General features: G+C 42.9%; 1 protein-coding gene across 4 annotated transcripts in view; it reads right to left on the bottom strand.

Annotated features, from left to right (window-relative positions):
* Positions 1–19,890, bottom strand: part of ARHGAP10 (Rho GTPase activating protein 10) — a 237,501-nt gene extending 217,611 nt beyond the window's left edge. For 3 of the 4 annotated variants that reach the window (XM_036424950.2, XM_045576259.1, XM_045576258.1), the window contains exon 1: positions 19,463–19,889. In XM_036424950.2, the coding sequence (XP_036280843.1) occupies positions 19,463–19,616 (154 nt within the window). In that variant the 5' untranslated portion in view covers positions 19,617–19,889. Of the gene's footprint in view, positions 1–19,462 lie in introns of all 4 variants that reach the window. The other variant, XM_045576261.1, reaches the window with a different exon arrangement.
* Positions 19,891–20,120: the final 230 nt, after the last annotated feature.

Raw genomic sequence — 20,120 nt, 5'->3', positions numbered from 1 at the left:
CTGAGCCCTCTTACATAATAAACAGAGTTTACTTATATCTAAAACTTCGATCAGATTAGACACACACACACACACCACACACACACACACACACACACACACACACACAGTTAATGAAAGACTGAGAGCTCAATGCTATTAATTCCATTCCATTCTATTTTAACTCTTCTTCCTAATATAAACTCTGAGTTTGGGCACCCATTCATTAAACAGATGCCACAATCTAGCACCTTTCATTCTAAAGGTGGCCCTCTGACACCTTCCAAAGGTCAAGTGCACACTGGTGCACTAGCTTCCACCTTGAAGCCAATTGCCCCCTCCATGTCCCTCCATTCTGTTCTCACTGTCATACATTAAACTGAGGAAGTCCATTCACTGAAAACTACACTTTCACCTTTAAATAAAGCTTTAGGAAACTGAAAACTTCAAAGTCAGAAAATTTGAAGGTCTTTACAAACTTGCCTCTTTGTTCTCTGGACAAAGAAGCACTTTTTAAAACCTTTTTGTGCTGTGATTGTCAAGATAAATCAGACCTGCAGACACTCTGGTAGTCACTGCCAAAAGGCACTGAACCATCTCACAGCAAACAAAAAACTGTTAACTGTGGTTACGTGATATATCCTGTTTCTGGGTGTCTGGCTGTTCATCAACAGGTGGCTTTGCATGGCATGCAAGCCTTCAGAGGATATCAATGAAGACATAGCAGTCAATTCTAAACGATTTCAGAATTCACACCAAATGTTACTTAATCATCTCAATCCCGCGTAGACAATCAATGAAAATACTCCAAATAGGTCACTTAGCTACTTTCAAATCCTTACTTTAGATAGTATCCAGCATGCCCAATAAAATGTACTAGGAAAATATTTCCAGAGACTAACACACAATTTTAGAAGACTATAACTTCTGTGGACAACTTCTCAGTATGTTTACAGATTTCTTTATTGACTTAAAATTTACAATTAAACCTGGAATATATAAAATTAGAAAAAATAAAACTGCTCTAAGTTCAATTTTCTTTAACCACCTCAATAAACACATTTGTATAAAACGGTACTTTCAAAATTACTTTTGTTTTAGCAAAGCTATAAATTTTTCCATAAATTAATAATCTCTATTTTTCCTCACATGTAAATATTCTGCCATTTCCTTGAGGTTTATCACTATGCAACTTTTAAATAAATAATAAAATTTCAAATACTCTACTATATTTTCCAATTCAAGTTATATAGTTAACTGTGCATTGAGAAAGTCAAGCCTATAAAGTTTTCTAACAGAGGATAAGTATAGATTGGGAAAGCCAATATATTGATTTCCATATGTTACATAGGGTAAAGCTTTCAAATAAGTCTTTAAACTCATTCTTAAAAAAAAGAAAGCAGTTATTTCAAAAAGAAAAAAATTGTAAACAATGGTAATCAGCGCACGCACACACACACACACACACATACACACAATTTCTTAGTTTTAAAGGAAAAAGAGCCCAGCCAGAATGATTCAGTGGTTCAGCATCAACCCATGCCCCAAGAGGCATTTGGTTCGATTCCAGTCAGGCTTGATCCTCAGTGGGTGTGCAGGAGGCAGCCAATTGATATTTCTCTCTCATCCATGTTTCTATATCTCCCTCTCCCTTCCTTTCTCTCTAAAATCAATAATATCATTTTTTTTAAAAAAAAAAGGAAAAAGAATGTAAAATTACTCAATCTACTCTGTTTTATGAATTACTTTCACCAAGATAAGTTTTTATCAGTAGGACTTTTTTTCCAAAACTAAACAGGAGCACTGTTAGTGTCAGGAATTTAAATTAAGCCAGCAAATCACTATTTATTTACTTAAGTATTTTCTTGGCCTATAAGTTAAAATATCTTATTTACTGTTTTAATCTAAGCTTTGTCCACAATGATCAATAAAATGCCACAGTCACTCCATACTTCAGAGGTTAAATACTATAAGGTACACATACTAGCCAACACGTTATCAACAACCTTGACCTTGTATCCAGGCAAGTCATTCAGACCACAGCCTTCATTTCCACCCTCCATCTCTCCCACCCTTCTCTATTCTGGTTAAAATTAATCAACTAAGCAATAGAGAAAAAAAAGAAAGAAAAGAAAAGAAAAGAAAAGAAAAGAAAAGAAAAGAAAAGAAAAGAAAAGAAGGCACACCTAATTCCACTTGCTATCCTCTCTTGCATAGCGAACTTCATCTTTTTTTTTTTTTTTTTATGTTCTCCACATCTCTTTATTATGAACCTTGATGTTCTGTTGAAGCAGATCACCACCTGCTGCCTGCTTCTTCACCCCAGGGGTTGGTGCATCACCAGGCCAGCTGAAGTACACCATCTGCCATGTCTCAGTGGTTTAGGCTGGCAAGTGACCCGGGACTGACCGAGCATTTAGTCAGGGAACCCAATGCCCAGTTTTACTTGGGTCAATCCCAGCTTATGCCTATTGTCCTGGCATAATTATATTCTGAAAAGTATCCTGATTTAGACTATGATCTCCCTATCTCTAAAGCAGGGTTTCTCAACTTCAACACAATTAATACATTGAGCTGGATCATTCTTCGTTGTAGGCTAGAGGCTGTCCTGAGCGCTGAAGGATGTTTAGCAGCATCGTTAGCCTCTTCCCGAGATGCTAGAAGCACCTCCCAATTATGACAACCCAAAATGTCTTCAAGATGTCAAAATCCTCTATTTGAGAACAAGAGCTCTAAGAAAAGGAGGTGCTCTTCTCTAAAATTCTCAGAACAAAATAAATAAATAAATAAATAAATAAATAAATAAATAAATAAACCTTAAGCTATCGCCATCATGGGAAGAGTGCTATTCTGAGGGTCAAACCAATGGAGGGAAATGCCGAAAAAGACCTACTGATACTGTCTGAACCTTTGATTTTAGGTGCATATAAAGCAAGGCCCTCTCTTATATTTCACACATTGGAGCGAAAAATTCCCTTTTTTTGCTTCAATTTGTTTTCATTGGGTTTCTCTCACTTCTAACTGAAGGAAATGAATGAGTATATATAGTTTGTTTTATGCCAAATTTTGACCAAAAAAAAAAAAAGTCTTCGGGTTCATTTTAAACCACGTCCTATGCTTTTCACATCAACTCTAGCTCCAGGGTCAAAAGCAATGAACTCCTCCAATGAAGTCCCAGAATCCCTCCCTTTGAAGAACCTGGAAGCCTCCACATTGCACCTCCAGGAAAGCACATGGCGTGCCTGACATCAGTACATGCAGACAGAAAGGGCCATCTACATACCACTGCACTTGGAGATTTACATCTTTCTTTTTTATATATACATTTTGATATTTTTACGGAGAGGAGGAGAGAGGGATAGAGAGCTAAAAACATGGATGAGAGAGAAACGTCGATCATCTATCTTCTGCACACTCCCTACTGGGTATGTGCCTGCAACCAAGGTACAAAAGCCCTTGACCAGAATCGAACCTGGGACCCTTGAGTCTGCAGGCCGATGCTATATACTGAGCCAAGCCGGTTAGGGCTAGAGTTATATCTTTCTTAAGAATTTCTGTCCTCTAGCAATCACTTCTTAGACTAGTTAGAACCTATTCAGTTAGCTAAAAAGGGAAAGAGAAGCTCTTTCTAGGTTGCAGAAACTACTCTCCCAGCTATTACCAAGGACACTGTCTTGCTAATGCAATGTCACCTGGACTCATCATACTTGACCTCTATGGCATGACCTTGTCTGCTTCCTCCTACTTCCAAACATTCTTTCTCCTTGGCTTGTGCAACCCTCTCCCGGGATTCCACCTCTCTGTCAATGGCTCCGCTCTCAAACATCCTTCTCAAGTTCTTCTACACACACCTTAAAAGCTGGTATTACTTAGGATTCGCCCTGAGCCACCCTCCCGTCTCCTACATTCTCTCTTTGGGCAGGTTTGCTATCCAGTTACATGGTGTCAATTCCTCCTTATATGCTGTGTCCCAGGAATCTTCTCATTTCTCCAGCTCCATTCCCTGTTCCTGAAACACTCGTAAAACAAACACACTACTGAATATGTCCACTGGATATCTCAAAAGCACCTCATTCTCAATATGTTCAAAACCAAAAATGTATCCTTTCTCTCAGAAAACCTATTCTTCTGGCTGGACTACCTCAGTCACCACTCAGCAGCCTGAGACAGGGACTGAGGAATGACCTAGGCCCCCACACCCACTCAGCCTGCAGCCCCTAAATCCTGACTCCTCAAGTTCCTGTCTCTTCCCACCAAAGTCTGGCCTAGGTGACTGACCTCCAGTCCCACTTTCCTCAACTCCATTCTCACAACTGCAGCCTAACAAACTTTTATAAAAATATAATTCAAATGATGCCAATCCCCTGCTTAAAATGTTTTAATCACTTCTTGCTGTCCTCAGAATGAAATCTGAAGTCTTTAACCTGCTTCCCAGGCCCTTCCCAGCGCTGCCCCCACCCTCACCCCCAAACCCTCTCTGTAGCAGGGTCCTTCCTGCTCTGCTCTGACTCCCTGCCCCACTCCCCAGCCCACCTGAGCTGTTCTTCCAGCTACAGCTCATGCTCCCTCTGGCCTCCTGGCCCCATTTCACTGTGCGTGGAGAATTCTTCTTTACCCTCAGCACGAAACGCTCCTAAGACTTCCTTTTGGTTTCAGGTTAGAAGTTACTACGTTCCCTGAAGCCTTCTTTGAACCCCTAATGTAGTTATCCTGTTAACTATGGCCAGCATCCCACTCTTAACTCCACAATGTGAGCCACATTTACTTGTCTGACTGACCTTCTGTCTCTCCCATTCAAATCCTAACTTCTGCCAAGACACTGCACTGTTAAACCTCTAGCAACTAGTCCACAATAGGTGGAATTCAATGATCTGGGAATGGCACATCTCCCCCATTGTTATAAATGACATTACTATACTGATGACAGAACAGACTTTGGTTTCTACACTTAAGCAAACACACACCGGGTTCACTCTGGTTCAGAGTATGTTCCAAGTAAAGAGCAATTTAATGCTAGCCAAACATTTAGGGAGCTAACATTAGCACCCACATTTCACAGAAGAGGAAATCAAGGCACAGAGAAACTAAGTAAGTTACCCAAGGTCACCGAGTATGTACATTTGACTTCAAAGACCTGGGTTCCCTTTGACCTGTGTTTCACAAAAGGAAAACAAGACGGTGTGTCAGAATGGCAGGCGTACTATCTGCCAGATTCTCAAACAAAAGGAATGGCCTGTCAGGAACACTCCATCCCCTTGTATTCTTTTCGGCTTTGTCCCCATCAACCAAAGACCTTCAGGAATATGCTGGACTACAACACACTATTACAGATGTTTTCTCCTATTTCATAAATGAGAGGCCTATAGTCAGCCCTGTGCTTCAAAATACTGGTAGCTTGAAAGAGAAAAAGAATGTGTCCACAGACTGTTTCTATGTCACTAATAATAAAACTATAACTGTGTTCCAGTTCAGTAAAGGAAGTCAGGACAGCATTCGAAGAATGAAGAAAGAAGCAGCTCCTCCCCATCCGCCTCCCATTCCTCCCATGGGCCAAGCAGAGTGCTAAGATCTTTTGATACGTAACATGAAGAATAAGTAACATCACCCCACACCGTATCTTACGATCTCCGTTTGACTAAGAAAGGCACCGAGGGTTTAAGCAACTTGCTCAAGTCTACTTCTGCTATTAAGTAGTAGAGCCAACTTTATAGTCAACAGATAAAGGCATGCCGAAACCGGTTTGGTTCAATGGATAGTGTCGGCTTGGGGACTGAAGGGTCCCGGGTTTGATTCCGGTCAGGGGCATGTGCCTTGGTTGTGGCACATCCCCAGTGGGGGGGGTGCATGAGGCAGCTGATCAATGACTCGCATCGATATTTCTAACTTGCTATCTCTCTCCCTTCCTCTGTGTACAAAATCAATAAGATATATTTAAAAAAAAAAAAAAAAAAAAAAAAAAAAAAAAAGCTGAGACCGGTTTGGTTCAATGGTTAGAGCATCGGCTTGGGGACTGAAGGGTCCCGGGTTCGATTCTGGTCAAGGGCATGTACCTTGGTTGCGGGCATATCCCCAGTAGGGGCTGTGCGAGAGGCAGCTGATCGATGACTCTCTCTCATAGATGTTTCTAACTATCTCTCTCCCTTCCTCTCTGTACAAAATCAATAAAATATATATTAAAAAAAAAAGAGAGAGATAAAGGCATCCGTTCTTCTGTGGGTTTTGTTTTTTAAGAGTATGAAGTATCTTGTATTCAGACCTGAAGTGACAGTGTTTTGGCCAAACTGACTTCCTCAGCCACACGCCTCACCATAACCCACTGCTGGAAGGTGCTGGAAGGCAGACAGTGCCCGTGGGCGAACAAGTCAACAAGGAAGGAGAAATCACACTCAGCAATGAAATATTGAGTGGCACAGAATTAACACCTTCCTCAGGAAACATGGGGAGGAAATTCAAGTTCAACCTGGGAAGCAGGCCTAGCGGTGGTAGCAATGCAGGTGTCCCTCCCGTGGACCTTGAAGCTTAGGAAGATGCCTGCCCTAAGGATGTAAAGCAACAGGGGTTTTTTTTTCAGGGTGTTTGCCTGTCTGTTTGTTTAAGGAGGAGGATGTCAAGGCCCTCTCATTACAAAAGCATTCCCTTGGCTAGTCTATAAATTATGCTATATATTAGGATAATCAAGTAAAGCAGGCTGTGGTTCCTGTTTGCTTTGAGGCCTATCGCTAAATGCCGACCAATCCCTGCCTAAAAATTATGTTCATCTGACCTAACTAGACTGACAGCGTTTAATGCGCAGTTTGTTTATGAATATAAACATCATTTTTTCTCTACCTACTATTATTGCAAGACTATTTTCAATAAGGCAAGAAGGCTTTTTAAAGGTTTTTTTTGTTGTTGTTGTTCTTGAGTCAGAGCAATAATTTCTTACAGTCCTAAAATTTACCCTTGCTTGCTCGGATGATCTATGCCAGTGGTCGGCAAACTCATTAGTTGGTAAACTCATTAGTCAACAGGGCCAAATATCAACAGTACAACGACTGAAATTTCTTTTGAAAGCCACATTTTTTATTTTATATATATATATATATATATATATATATATATATATATATATATATTTTATTTTATTTTTTTATTTTTTTTACAGAGAGGAAGAAAGGGATAGAGAGTTAGAAACATCAATGAGAGAGAATCATCAATCAGCTGCCTCTTGCACACCCCCTACTGGGGATGTGCCCGCAACCAAGGTACATGCCCTTGACTGGAATCGAACCTAGGACCCTTGAGTCTGCAGGCTGACGCTCTACCACTGAATCGGTTTTGGCAAGAGCCATATTTTTTAAACTTAAACTTCTTCTAACTCCACTTCTTCCAAACAGACTCACCCAGGCCGTGGTATTTTGTGGAAGAGCCACACTCAAGGGGCTGAAGAGCTGCATGTGGCTCTCGAGACGCAGTTTGCCGACCACAGATCTATGCTAAGCTTGTAACTCAAAAATATAAAAAGGAATTTTCCTAAATGTCTTCACAATTCAGATTGTTGTCAAAGCTAGTGCTTGAAATTTTATGAAATTACAAGAAGGCTTTCATACTGAGGAAATTCTCCAAATATATTGTTTCACAATCAAAAAAATGCATGAAATATAAGGTACATCATTGAACTCATGTTATTTACAGAACATCAATCAACAAAATCTTTGTAAATGCCAGTTGTAGGAAAAAAGTTTTACCTAAATTAAACAGAGCCACATGCAGCCACATGGATAAGTCTCACAATTATGATATTGAGGGGGGAAAGAAGTTACAGAACACATAGCATGAAATCACTATTAAAGTCTAAAAACGTGCAAAACATACTATTCTTTAGGAATTGTTCAGATGAATTAAAATGCCTGGGAACAGTAAACACCACATTTGAGGGAGTTGTTACTAGAGAAGCTTTGGTTTCTTAAATTCAGAGGCAAATACAGAGATGCTTATAATGAGTTCTTTTATATATATATATTTTATTGATTTTGTACAGAGATGAAGGGAGAGAAATAGAGAGTTAGAAACATCGACCAGAGTCATCGATCAGCTGCCTCTTGCACACCCCCTACTGGGGATATGCCCGCAACCAAGGTACATGTCCTTGACTGGAATCGAACCCGGGACCCTTCAGTCCCCAAGCCGATGCACTATCCATTGAACCAAACCGGTTTTGGCAATAATGAGTTCTTAATATCTTTTCATCTTACTAAAATATCTCACAAACTTTTAAAGTAAAAAAGCCTAATACAAAATTATGAGAACAAAATTAAAATTTACTACCGTGTTTCCCCGAAAATAAGACATCCTTCGAAAATAAGTCCTAGTGCATGGAAAGATAAAACATCCCCTGAAAATAAGACCTAGCGCAACTTTGGGAGAAAAAATTAATATAAGACACTGTCTTATTTTCAGGGAAACAGGGTAAAGAGTAAGATGCATACTGAGGAGGAAAAGAGGGTCTAAAGGTAAGAGAGACTGAGGGGAAGAAAGTTTTCTGTTGTTTTTTTGGCATGTTTTTTTTTTTTTTTTTAAAGTGAGAGGTCCTTAACCAACTCTGTCTCTGATGTCCATACTACACAAGTTAGCCATCAGTTTTATTTACAATAATCTTAGAGAGCCTTAAAATTCATATTTAAATCATGGTCATTGTGCTGAGCATAGTATAAGAACAGTCCCCTAACTAGATCATGAAATGTACACACATTCCTGATAACCAGGATTTATCATCATAACTCCCTCTAACAAAAAACCGCAGTTACACCCCTTTATGGAGACAGCTTATAATTGTGGTTAAGGGTTTTGGAGTCAGACAAATGTGGGTTCACATTCCAGCTCCACCACTGACAAATTTAGTGATCTGGACAAGCTATTAATATTTCTAAATTCGGTATCTTAATCTCCAAAATGGGGTAAATAATAACATACTTCACTAAGTCTTCATGCTAAATATAATACCTGCCCTGAATTTAACACTAAGTAAAGCAAATAGTAAATGCTTAATAAAAGTTAGCTACTGTTATTAAAATTATTTAAATTAAATACACCTTAAATAATATAAAACCCTCTTCAGATGGAGTTTGGAATCACCTATTTGTGTCTGGTATGGAATTTCACTGACAGGAAGCTAGTAAAACATCCAAGACACCCTTAATCAGAGTTATAATCTAGAAATGTGTAAACACTCTTCCACAAATCCTGATAAAGCCAACTTGATGTATAAAGTCAAAGGCAATTCAAGAAACACAGAATCTCAAACAAATATTTTCAAAGTTATGTTTCTAACATCAAACTGAAACAGCAACAAAAGACATCATATATTATTAACTGTGGTCAAATGTAAACAGTTTACCTATTCCTGCCACATACAGTTAGCAATCTCTTAAAACATGATTTATACCAACTGGCAGACCACACAATATTTTTATATTTTTTGTAATTCTTGCCTCTCTTATGATGCAAGAAAAAAAAAATCATAAGGTGATATGCGGCTATTAGAGTCACAGAGGTTTCAAACCCTTAGGAAATTTGTCCCAGGGACTTAAATGATTCTTTTGTAGAGAACAGGATTACCTAATAGCCTTTCAGAATAACCACTCCTCTTACAGATGTCTCTCGTTGCCTTATTTTCTTGTTGTGAATTTCCCATAGCAAGCACAAGCACTGTCCACTAATTGGTTAAACACTAAAGTTAATATCCTCCGAAAGTATCACTGTAATGGGTAAGAATCTGGAGGCTCCAGCATTGATGGTGTCATCTCAAGACGTTGAGCAGAGCTCTCCTGGCCATCTCCCCTCTTCCTCATCATCCCCTGGAAGAGAGAGGATCCAGCTCCTGCTGCTAATTGGGTGAGGGTCCCTGTAGGCAGCCCACTCGATTGACAACAGCCTTAGTGACACCTTCTATCTAATCTGCAAATCTCTGTGAGTCAGAAATAAATTCTGGGAACTATTTTTTCCAAATGCTTATCTTTGGTCTATCAACTTAACCTTCAAGACTTTCCAGCATCCTGAACTACATTCAAACTTTGAAAGTCTTTCCACAGTTTGACAAGTTTGTCTATCTTCTTGGTCACTGGTAAGGATGATTTGGACAAATATCCTCTTAGTGTAAATAAGCACTAAAAGGTTAAATATTAGTCTCTGGGCCACAGCAGTGATTTCTCAAGCAAGAAAGGAGCCTTCATATTACAACACATACCACAATTAAGGCAATTCATCACAATGGTTAACATTTGAGTACTTATTCTAAACACTTTAAACATATTAACTCATTTATCCCTCTATGTAGAAATAATTATAATCTGTTTCACAGATGACAACATCGATACTGAAAAGCTAAGCACCCTGACCACAGTTCCATTGTTAGTGAGTGACTGAGCTATGCTTCGGACCCAGACACACTAATACCTCAGTCTATGATCTTAATCTTCTATATCATTCTGTCTCATCAGCTCTTTTAAAGATTAAACATGCCCTGGCCAGCATATGGCTAAGTGGTTGGAGTGTCGTCCTTGGACAAAAGGGTCTCGGGTTCCATTCCCAGTCAAGGGCACGAACCTGAGTTGCAGGTTCCATCCCGGCCCTGGTCAGGGAGCATGTGGGAGGCAGCCAATCCATGTGTCTCTTTCACATCAATGTTTCTATTTCTTCCTCTCTTTCTCTCTCTCGCTCCGGTCTCTCCCACTCTCTCTTTAAAAAAATGGCTCCACTCTCTATGGACTGATTCATACACCTTTTTAGCATAACAATTATTGCTTTTGTCTCATTTTTTATTCTTATAAGTGTATCTCCAGTAGGACATGATCTCACTCATCTAGGGGAACTGGTGAACAACATAGACTGATGAAAAGAACAGACCCAGAGCTAAGGAGCCACGGGTCGGACTGTTGGACTTCAAAGGAAGAGATCAACCAAAGGACTTATATGCATACATATGAGCCTAACAAGTGGTCGAGGACAATAGGGGGGTGAGGCCATGGGGGGGAGGGGGATTGAAATGGGGGGTTGAAGACAAATATGTGATACCTTAATCAATAAAGAAATTTTTTTTTAAAATGGCTCCATTGGCCTTACCAGATTTGGCTCAGTAGATAAGAGTGTCAGCCTGAGGACTGAAGGGTCCTGGGTTTGATTTCAGTCAAGGGCACATGCCTGGGTTCCAGGCTCCATCCCCAGTAGGGGGTGTACAAGAGGCAGCTGATCAATGATAATGATTCTCTCTCATTACTGATGTTTCTCTCTCTCTCTCCCCTCCCTTCCTCTTTGAAATAAACAAATATATATATATATATATATATATATATATATATATATATATATATATATTTTTTTTTTTTTTTTTTTTTTTTTTTTTCCTTTAATGGCTCCATTGGTTGGTCATTGTCCTGTGCATGGAAAGGTTGCTGGTTCGATTCCCAGTCAGAGTTCATCCTGGGATTTTGGGCTCGATCCCCAATAAGGATGTGCAGGAGGCAGTTAATCAATGTTTCACTCTCACATCAATGTTTCTCTCTTTCTCCCTTCCTCTCTCTCTAAAAATAAATATAAAATACTTATTTTTTAAAAAGGGGGGAAAAAGATTAAGCAGAAAAATATCCTCCTCTTCTGAAAGTCAACGATGCTCTCTAATCTCCCCCGCACACACCCCAAAAGAAAACTAAGCAAAAACCTGAGCAATTGGGGGGAAAGGGAAAAGGCAATGTGCCAGAGAGACCCAGAGGACATCAGCTAACTGACCAGTAAACTGACGAGTAAAAAATCTAAGTAAACGCGGCCCCAGCTGCTGGAGGGCTCTAAATGAGAACGACTCTAAATGGAATCAGGGACCACCTGCATGTATCAAGTAACGCCTGCCTGGGTCCACTGCCCAGCTTCAGTTTGATAGCAATTATTTTTACAGCAAGTCTACATTCATGTACGAGACCAGCACCCTGTAGGAAAACCTCAAGGGAGAGTTTCATACTTATCCCAGGTGATGGGTGCCCTGAGGTGTAAAGGGAGGGTGGTGGCAGGGGGAGGGGTGTCCGTGTGATTTCTTGGGGCAAAGAATATATATGGTATCCTTTCCCACTCAGAGAAAAATTCTATCTTTAAATAGCATTTTATTTCTATACCTCTCTAAATTTCTACTTAATAGGAGCAGCAGGGCAAAATTTCTAATTATACCACTCCATCAAAATTAGGGTGCTAAATAAACAATTTACAATAGCTAAGATTTAGAAACAGCCTAAGCACCCATCAGCAGATAAATGGGTTAAAAATCTGTGGTACCTCTGCACAATTGAATACTACGCTGCTGTAAAAAATAAGGAATTCTGATCATTTGCAACAGCATGGATGGACTTGAAAAACATTATGCTAAGCAAAAAAAGCCAGTTGGGGAAATATAAATATCACATGATCTCACTCATTTGTGGAATATAATGAACAACATTAACTAATGAACAAAAATAGATCCAGAGTCATGGAAGCATCGAACAGACTGTCCAACCTCAGAGGGAAGGTAGGGGAAGGAGGGGGGTAAGAGATTAACCAAAGGATTTTTATGCAGCATATAAGCATAACCCATGGACACAGACAGTAGGGGGGTGAGGGCATGCTCTAGGGGGTGGAATGACTGGGGAGAGGTCAATGGGGAAAAAAGGAGACTTATGTAATACTTAAACAAATAATAATAATAATTTAAAAAATAGAGTGCTAAGTAGCAGAAAACCCAACTGAAACTGGCTTATGCCATTCAACAAGATATCCATAGGTGGGCTTCCCTGAAGACAATTAACCCTTTGCACTCCGCTGTCCCCTCTCAGGGGACATCAGAATTCTAGCATATCACTCGGATGTTCCCTCTCAGGGGGGACATTGCAGTTAATTAGTGATTACGGGGAATTGAGTTAATTCAACGCACGTGTCGCCACAAAGTAGCGTCGAGTAGCTGGTAGCCAATGTCCAGAATGGTTCGGAGTGCAAAGGGTTAATAATAATCTGAGCCGAAGCCGGTTTGGCTCAGTGGTAGAGCGTTGGTCTGCAGACTGAAAGGTCCCGGGTTGGATTCCGGTCAAGGGCATGTACATTGGTTGCGGGCACATCCCCGGTGGAGGGTGTGCAAGAGGCAGCTGGTCGATGTTTCTCTCTCATTGACATTTCTAGCTCTCTATCTCTCTCCCTTCCTCTCTGTAAAAAATCAATAAAATATATTTTTTAAATAATAATAATAATCTGAGACAATTCATGGCTCCCACAGTGGCATCAAAAACCAGACTCAGTTACCTCTCTGCGCCAGTCCTTGCTTTGGCTTCACTCACTGTCCCAGGATGGTGGCAGAGGCTCTGGACAGCATAACCAGACACCACAGAAAAGTGAAGAACCCCTTTTATGAGAAGCCTCACACAAAAGGAAATCTTTCCCGAAGTCTCCAGCAGACTTTCCACCATGTCTCACTGGCCAGAACTGAGCTACCTCCTCACTTTCAAACCAGTTACTAGCCTAGAAAGTAGGTTTACCACAACCGGGTTCAGTGATTCTCAACCTTGACGGCACATCTTTTTTATAGCTACTCGTGATTCTAAAGATCAGCCATGATTGAGAACCACTGAGTTAGACTAATCAGAATTAGCCCTAATCACTTCCTCCTGAGTCATTTGGGGAAAGGTACAGACCCTGCACAAAATTTGGATTGTCGGAAAGAAAAAAAACGTTGGCTGGGCAAACAACAGAATCTACACGACCACTTAACATCTGTGTTTTCTTTCTTTTTTTAAAATTGTATTGTATTGTTTAAAGTATTACAACTAGTAGTACATATGTCTCCTTTTTTTCTCCATTGACCTTCCCCCTGTCTCCCCTACCCCACCCCCCACACATACCCAGTGTCTTGCATCCATTGGATATGCTTAACATCTGTGTTTTCAATGCACTTTCACCCCATTTTAGTCAATCCTCAAGGCTTTCTGCAGCAGTCCCATTCTACAAATAAGGAAACCGAGTTTATGAAGTAATTCTTTTAAGTATTCCAAATTTCCCTATGTTTCGATGCAACAGCAATGAAATTTCTCCAATAAACAGAAAGACAGCAAAAGAGAATTTTTATGTTGTCCTGCAGAAAACAAGGCGAAAATTATTAAAATAGTAAAGCTTAAAGATGTACTAAAACCAAGACTTGGACTACTTAAATTCTAGTCCTGGCTGCCACTAACATTCTTCCCATATCTGTGATAAGAGCAGACACATATATGAGGGCAACCTTCAGCTTTCCTCCCTCCTCTCCCTTCTTTCTCTCTCTCTCTCTCTCTCTCTCTCTCACACACACATACACACACACACACACACACACACACAACTAGACAATCTAAGTTTACTAAAGAGCATTTTATATACCCATGTAAGTGCTTAATAACTGTAAGAATTACTTGTTTTAAATATATGTATTTTGGGCCCTGGCCAGTGGGCTTAGTTGTTTGGAGAGTCATCCCATGCATGGAAAAGGTTGCAGTTACATTCCCGGTTAGGGCACATACTCAGGATGCGGGTTCCAGTCCTGGTCAAGGCAAGTACGAGAGTCAATAGATTTTCTCTCTCTCTCTCTCTCTCTCTCTCTCTCTCTCTCTCTCTCTCTCTCTCTCTCTCTCTAAATATATCAGTTAAGAATAAAAAAAATATGTATTTCCCTTTAGCATAAAATAGATCCTCTCAAGAATGCCTAACAAAATTTATGAAAAAAGCATATATGGCTTATGGCTGTTTCTGGCAAATATGCCATACATTTCTACAGATCACAAGTATCTAAACTACACAGTTTAAGCTGCATTGAAAGAGGACACAGGACAGGACAGGACAGGACAGGACAGGACAGGACAGGACAGGAAAGGAAAGGAAAGGAAAGGAAAGGAAAGGAAAGGAAAGGAGAGCGAAAAATTAAAGGACTGAAAAACCATTTTAAAAAGATTCCAGTGAATGATCTCCACTCTACAACTTAGGTCAAAGATCCTAGACTCTTCTCTTTGGATCTCCTTCCTACCCTCACTGCTATCTCCAGCCTACACCGATGTCACACACTATCTCTCAGCCATCTCTTTCCCACTATGCCAAGCTTCTGCTGAAAAACCTTCAGCCATTCTCCACAGGATATAAAGTCCCCATTCCCAACCTTGCTTTTATGGACCTCCATAATCTGAAACTAACCTTTCCATGCATCCCATTCTACTACCCAAAATGGAATCTCTATTCCAACCAAACCGGTCTCCTCATAGTTCTCAGACACTTGTTAGTAGTCTGGTTTCTTCTTAGCTGTTTTCAATCTGACAAGGTGCTATTCCTTACTTAAAACACCAATGAGTTCCCAAAGTTCCAGCAAACCTTCTCTACTCTAACCCACAACCAATTCCTGGAGAAGTCAGAATATTGACTTGTCACTGAATTGTTAACTTTTTACCATGTGTGTCTGTGTATCCTTTGCTTCTTCAAGAACTTAGCACAATACAGAGAGGACATGTCCCCTAGTTTGAACTTTATTCAACCCAAGGACAATGAACTCAATTACCTCCTTTTTTATCTCAACCCCAATATTTGTAGTAGGTGCTAAGTATGTTCTGATTGCTACATAACTGAACTCAGCAGTTAAGTCTTCAGGTCCCACAGGACCTCCTCCAACATCCTTACACATGTGTGGAATATTATTCAAAGCATCAAGACCTCACAATTACAAACACCTAACAAGTATTTAGTGCCTGCAGGAGGCATCTTACAGGGCAATTAAAAACAGAAATCACTTAAACACACAATTCTGAAAATGCACCCAAAAAAATCCATGTTTGCAAAAACAATGTAAACATCTTAAAATATAAGCAGTCTGCCCTAGTTGATTAATTCTTGCTGCAGCTTTTCCCTCTGCCTCATGTCCTTCACATCTGAGAGTCCATCTTGACTCTCAGATGTGATGGAAAGGCCCAACTAGTTAGGCAAATGATTGACCTATGCTGCAATTTCAGATGAACTAATCAAGCAATTTCCAAACACTGCAGAACCTTACCAATGTCTCTTATAAGTAGGACAAGAGAAACTGGACACAAAAGAATTCAGCGACCTGTCCAACTGTCATGTAACCAGGCCCTAACCGTGAAGGCGAATTAACTCAGATGTCCTGACTTAAATCCAGCTCTCTTAATCTTCTACAGGAACTAGAAGTAACGTTTAAGGAGCAAGCTGGATAAAGGCGGTGTCTTCCTAACTTGACAAAAGCTTGTAAGGGAAAGCTGTGTTCTTACCATCTTCTGAGAAAGAATTTAAGTTAATTAAACATGATTAAGCCAAAACCGGTTTGGCTCAGTGGACAGAGCGTCGGCCTGCGGACTGAAAGGTCCCAGGTTCGATTCTGGTCAAGGGCATGTACCTTGGTTGCGGGTACATCCCCAGTAGGGGGTATGCAAGAGGCAGCTGATCGATGATTCTCTCATAGATGTTTCTAACTCTATCCCTCTCTCTTCCTCTCTGTAAAAATTCAATAAAATATATTTTAAAAAGAAGAAGAAGAAAGGATCAATGGAAACTTTTCTTTAAAAAAAAAAACGTGATTAAGAAAAAGGATACTTTCTGGTTGCTCTCTTAAGCATGATTATAAATTATATTTCTTATGGTGAAGGACGGGAATGAAAAAGAATACAAATACCTATTCACAAATTCACCAAAGTCTACCTTGTGGAGAGGAAGGCTGACGGCTGCCCTCCCCCCACTTCCCAGATGCACTAGCTGCTGCTGGGACACACCAGGCATGTGTCCTGCTTGGCAGAAGAGCTAACATGCAGTCACATAAATAGCTTTCTGCCAGTGGCCAAACTGGCTGTGCCATCTGTCTCTCTGCACACCAAAGCCTCTCTCCTCAGCTCCCTAGCTCCCGAGGGAGCTGCGATAGCCAGTCAGGGAAGGCACATGCCCCCAGCCAGGGACACGGGTAACACCAGGCTTCATGATCACTGTGTGTGTGTGTGTGTGTGCCCTTCTCCTGGCCTCTGCCTTTCTACACTCACTCCTACAGATTTTCAGTCCCTCCCTACTCTCCACCCATACTGACTGCCACGGATACTGGAGAGTCATCAACCAAATAAGCCCACTTGGTCACATCTCCCAAAGTGATTCCCAATCCTCATTTTGCAACATCAAAGAGGTCACAGAACCAAAGGGGACTTTGGACATTATCCAAAGCAGCTTCCAAAAAATCACAAGGATGGCTCACTAAATTCTTCTCATTAAACTTTTTTCCAACTTATTCATTAAATGGATAGTTACTGTTCCAGGCACTGTGCTGGGGACTTGAGACAGTCTGCTCAGTATGTTTAACCTTCCTTAAGGCAAGGAGACAGTGACATAGGGGTATTTTTCATAGAGGTGATGGCTACAAACATACAAGGGTCAGACTGCCAAGGCTGAAATCACTGAATGAGAAACCAGGGAAGAGAGAAAGACCCTAACACAGATTTGCAAGACTGGATAACTGCTCCTTCCACTGTCTGCTGTATGAGCTGGGATTTTTTTAAGACAGAACAGGGAGCACTAGAAACATCCTCAGAACAGGCTACGTGTTACAGGTGGGGTCAATCTGCCCAGCTTCTCACTGTAATTAATGCCTCCCTGTTAACAGCAGGATCACCAATTCAGTGTTCAGGCACGGATTTCGGCCCCCTTTCCTTCCTCCTAGAAAGACTCTTCTCAGATACTCTGACAGATATAAATACACACACACATAATTTATTCTGTGGCCACTTCACTCACAAGTCTTCCAAGATAGAGAAAAGCCCAGCTAGTGTGGTTCAGTGGTTGAGTGTGGACCCACAAACCAAGAGGCGATGGCTGGATTCCCTGTCAATGCACATGGGGTGATTGTGGGTCCGATTCCCAGTAGGAGGTGTGCTAGGAGGCAGCCAATCAATGATTCTCTCTCATCATTGATGTTTTATCTCTCCCTCTCCCTTTCTCTCTCTGAAATCATCCTATCTAATAATCCTATCTAATAAAGAGGGAATATGCTAATTGACCATCACTTTATACAAAGATGGCTGCACCCACAGCTGAGGCCAAGTTCCATAAGGAGCCTTAATGAGCAATCAGCAGGGACCTGAGGCTATGTCCTCCACCACCCGACAGGGCTTGACAGGGGAACCTCAAGGTGCACTTCCCCTCCTGGTGCTGGGCTAGGGGACCTCAGGCTGCTCCCCCTGCCCCAGCACCAGGCCAGGGGACCTCAGGTTGTGCCTCCACCCAGCAGGGCTTGATGGGGAACCTCAAGGTGCACCCCCAGGCTGCGACCCTGCCAGTGGGACTTGAGGGGGGGGGGGAAGCCTGGCAGGGCTTGATAGAGGACCTTAAGGCATCCCCACCCCCACCAGGGTCTGGGTTGGGGGACCTCAGGCCATGCCCTCCATCCTGGCACTGGGCCAGGGAATCTGAGGCTACTCCCCCCTGCTCGGCAGGGCTTGACAATGGTGGGACCGACTGGGTCTAGATCTAGCCCAATTTGGGGAGGGGGGTGGAGGTCTGGGTCTCATGCGATTTTGAGGTGCATGTGGGTGGGCGGGGACTTGACTCTGGGACTCAGGGTGAGCCCTGGACTCTGACAGGAGGAAGGTTTTCATATACATTTTAATAATTTTCTTTCGTCTCTGACACTTCTATTATAGAGAAAGGGCAAATAGCAATATTAAATTATTTCCTCTAATTAATCACCTTGTAATGTGCACGGAAAAAAAAATACACACACACACACACACACACACACACACACACACACACACGCGCGCGCGCGCGCGATAGAGAGGAACCAGGGAGGAAAGCATCCAGCTTGATAGAGGTGGAATTCCCTATCTGCAGGCAGCCCTGCCTGGGATCAGAGGGCAGGCTGCTGGCTCCTCAGCCTTAAAGCCCATCAGTGGTCGGCATGGAGGGAAGGAATGCGCAGAAAGCAGCACCACGCCAGGGAAGGACCCGAGACTGTCCGGGAAGATCAGAAATTGACAAAAAGAAGAGTGCAATTCAACACCCACCAGGTTTTCAAAGAACCCTTAGAGAAGTTCTTTTGAAAGATCACAAGACAAAAAAACTAGTAAAGCTGACGGTTTCTGTTTTGTAGGGGACTGTGGGCAGCTTTAGGGTGCATTAAAACTTACTCGGGGAACGCAGGCACCGAGGGACGCCCGTCTGGGGCAGGCGGGCTCCGGGACCAGCCTCTCCCGCATGGCTCCCGGCCCTGGCTATCCAAGAGGGGCAGGAGCGGGGAAGGGAACTTGCGACCAGCTAGCTGCCTGGAAGCCGGGGAGAAAAGACCCCAGAGAAGGCCCTCCCGGTCCGACTGAACCTCCAGTTCCCCTGGTCCCTGGCCTGGAGCAGGAGGCTGCCCGTCTCCCCGGGGGAGAGGCTCCTCCTGGCCCCGCCGCGCAGCAGCCCACCCCCCCGCGCCCCGATCCCCGCTCACTTTTGGTCGCCGCGATGAGGTTCTTGCCGTCCTTGATGAGCTCCTTGATGAACTTGTTAGTCCTCTCGAGCTCCACTTCGTGGGCGCGGACCCTCTCCCGGAACCACGGGCTGTCGAGGTAGCAGTCGCTGAATTCCAGGGGCTGCAGCCCCATGACGGCAGCGGTCCGGTCCGCGCGCGCCGCCAGCCAACGAGCCGCCCGCCCGCGGCGCGCTGCAGCCCGAGCCCGGCCGGGGGCCCGGCAGGAAGTCCCGGAGGAGCTAGCAGCCCGGGGCGCGCAGCGAGCGCGGCGCGGACATGCCCCTCGGAGCCAAGCCTGGACGCGAGGAGGACCCGGGCGCCCGGCTCCTGGCAGCCCCGCCGCCGAAGCTCAAGTGCCCGCGGCCCCGCCCCGCGCAGCCCCCGCGCCCGACACCCTCCCCGAGGCGAGAGGCTGCCCCGCCCCGGGCGCCTCCCCGGCCCGCCCCGCTCGCCCCCTCGCTTTTCCCTCCCTCCCGCCGTCTTTCTTCCTCTCCTCCACTCCCTTCCCTTCCTTCCCCCCCGGACGCCTCTTCCTTCTCTTCCCCACGCGCAGTTGCCCCTCCTCTTCCTTCCGAGGCTCCCTCGCTCTAGAGTTTGTCTCCTACCCACCCCCCGGGGCGCGCGCCTCTCCCCTTCT

This window comes from Pipistrellus kuhlii, unplaced genomic scaffold (genome assembly GCF_014108245.1).
Source record: "Pipistrellus kuhlii isolate mPipKuh1 unplaced genomic scaffold, mPipKuh1.p scaffold_m20_p_8, whole genome shotgun sequence".
Classification (NCBI taxonomy): domain Eukaryota; kingdom Metazoa; phylum Chordata; class Mammalia; order Chiroptera; family Vespertilionidae; genus Pipistrellus; species Pipistrellus kuhlii.
Note: the sequence above shows the minus strand (reverse complement) of the source record. Positions and strands in the feature narration are given on the sequence as shown.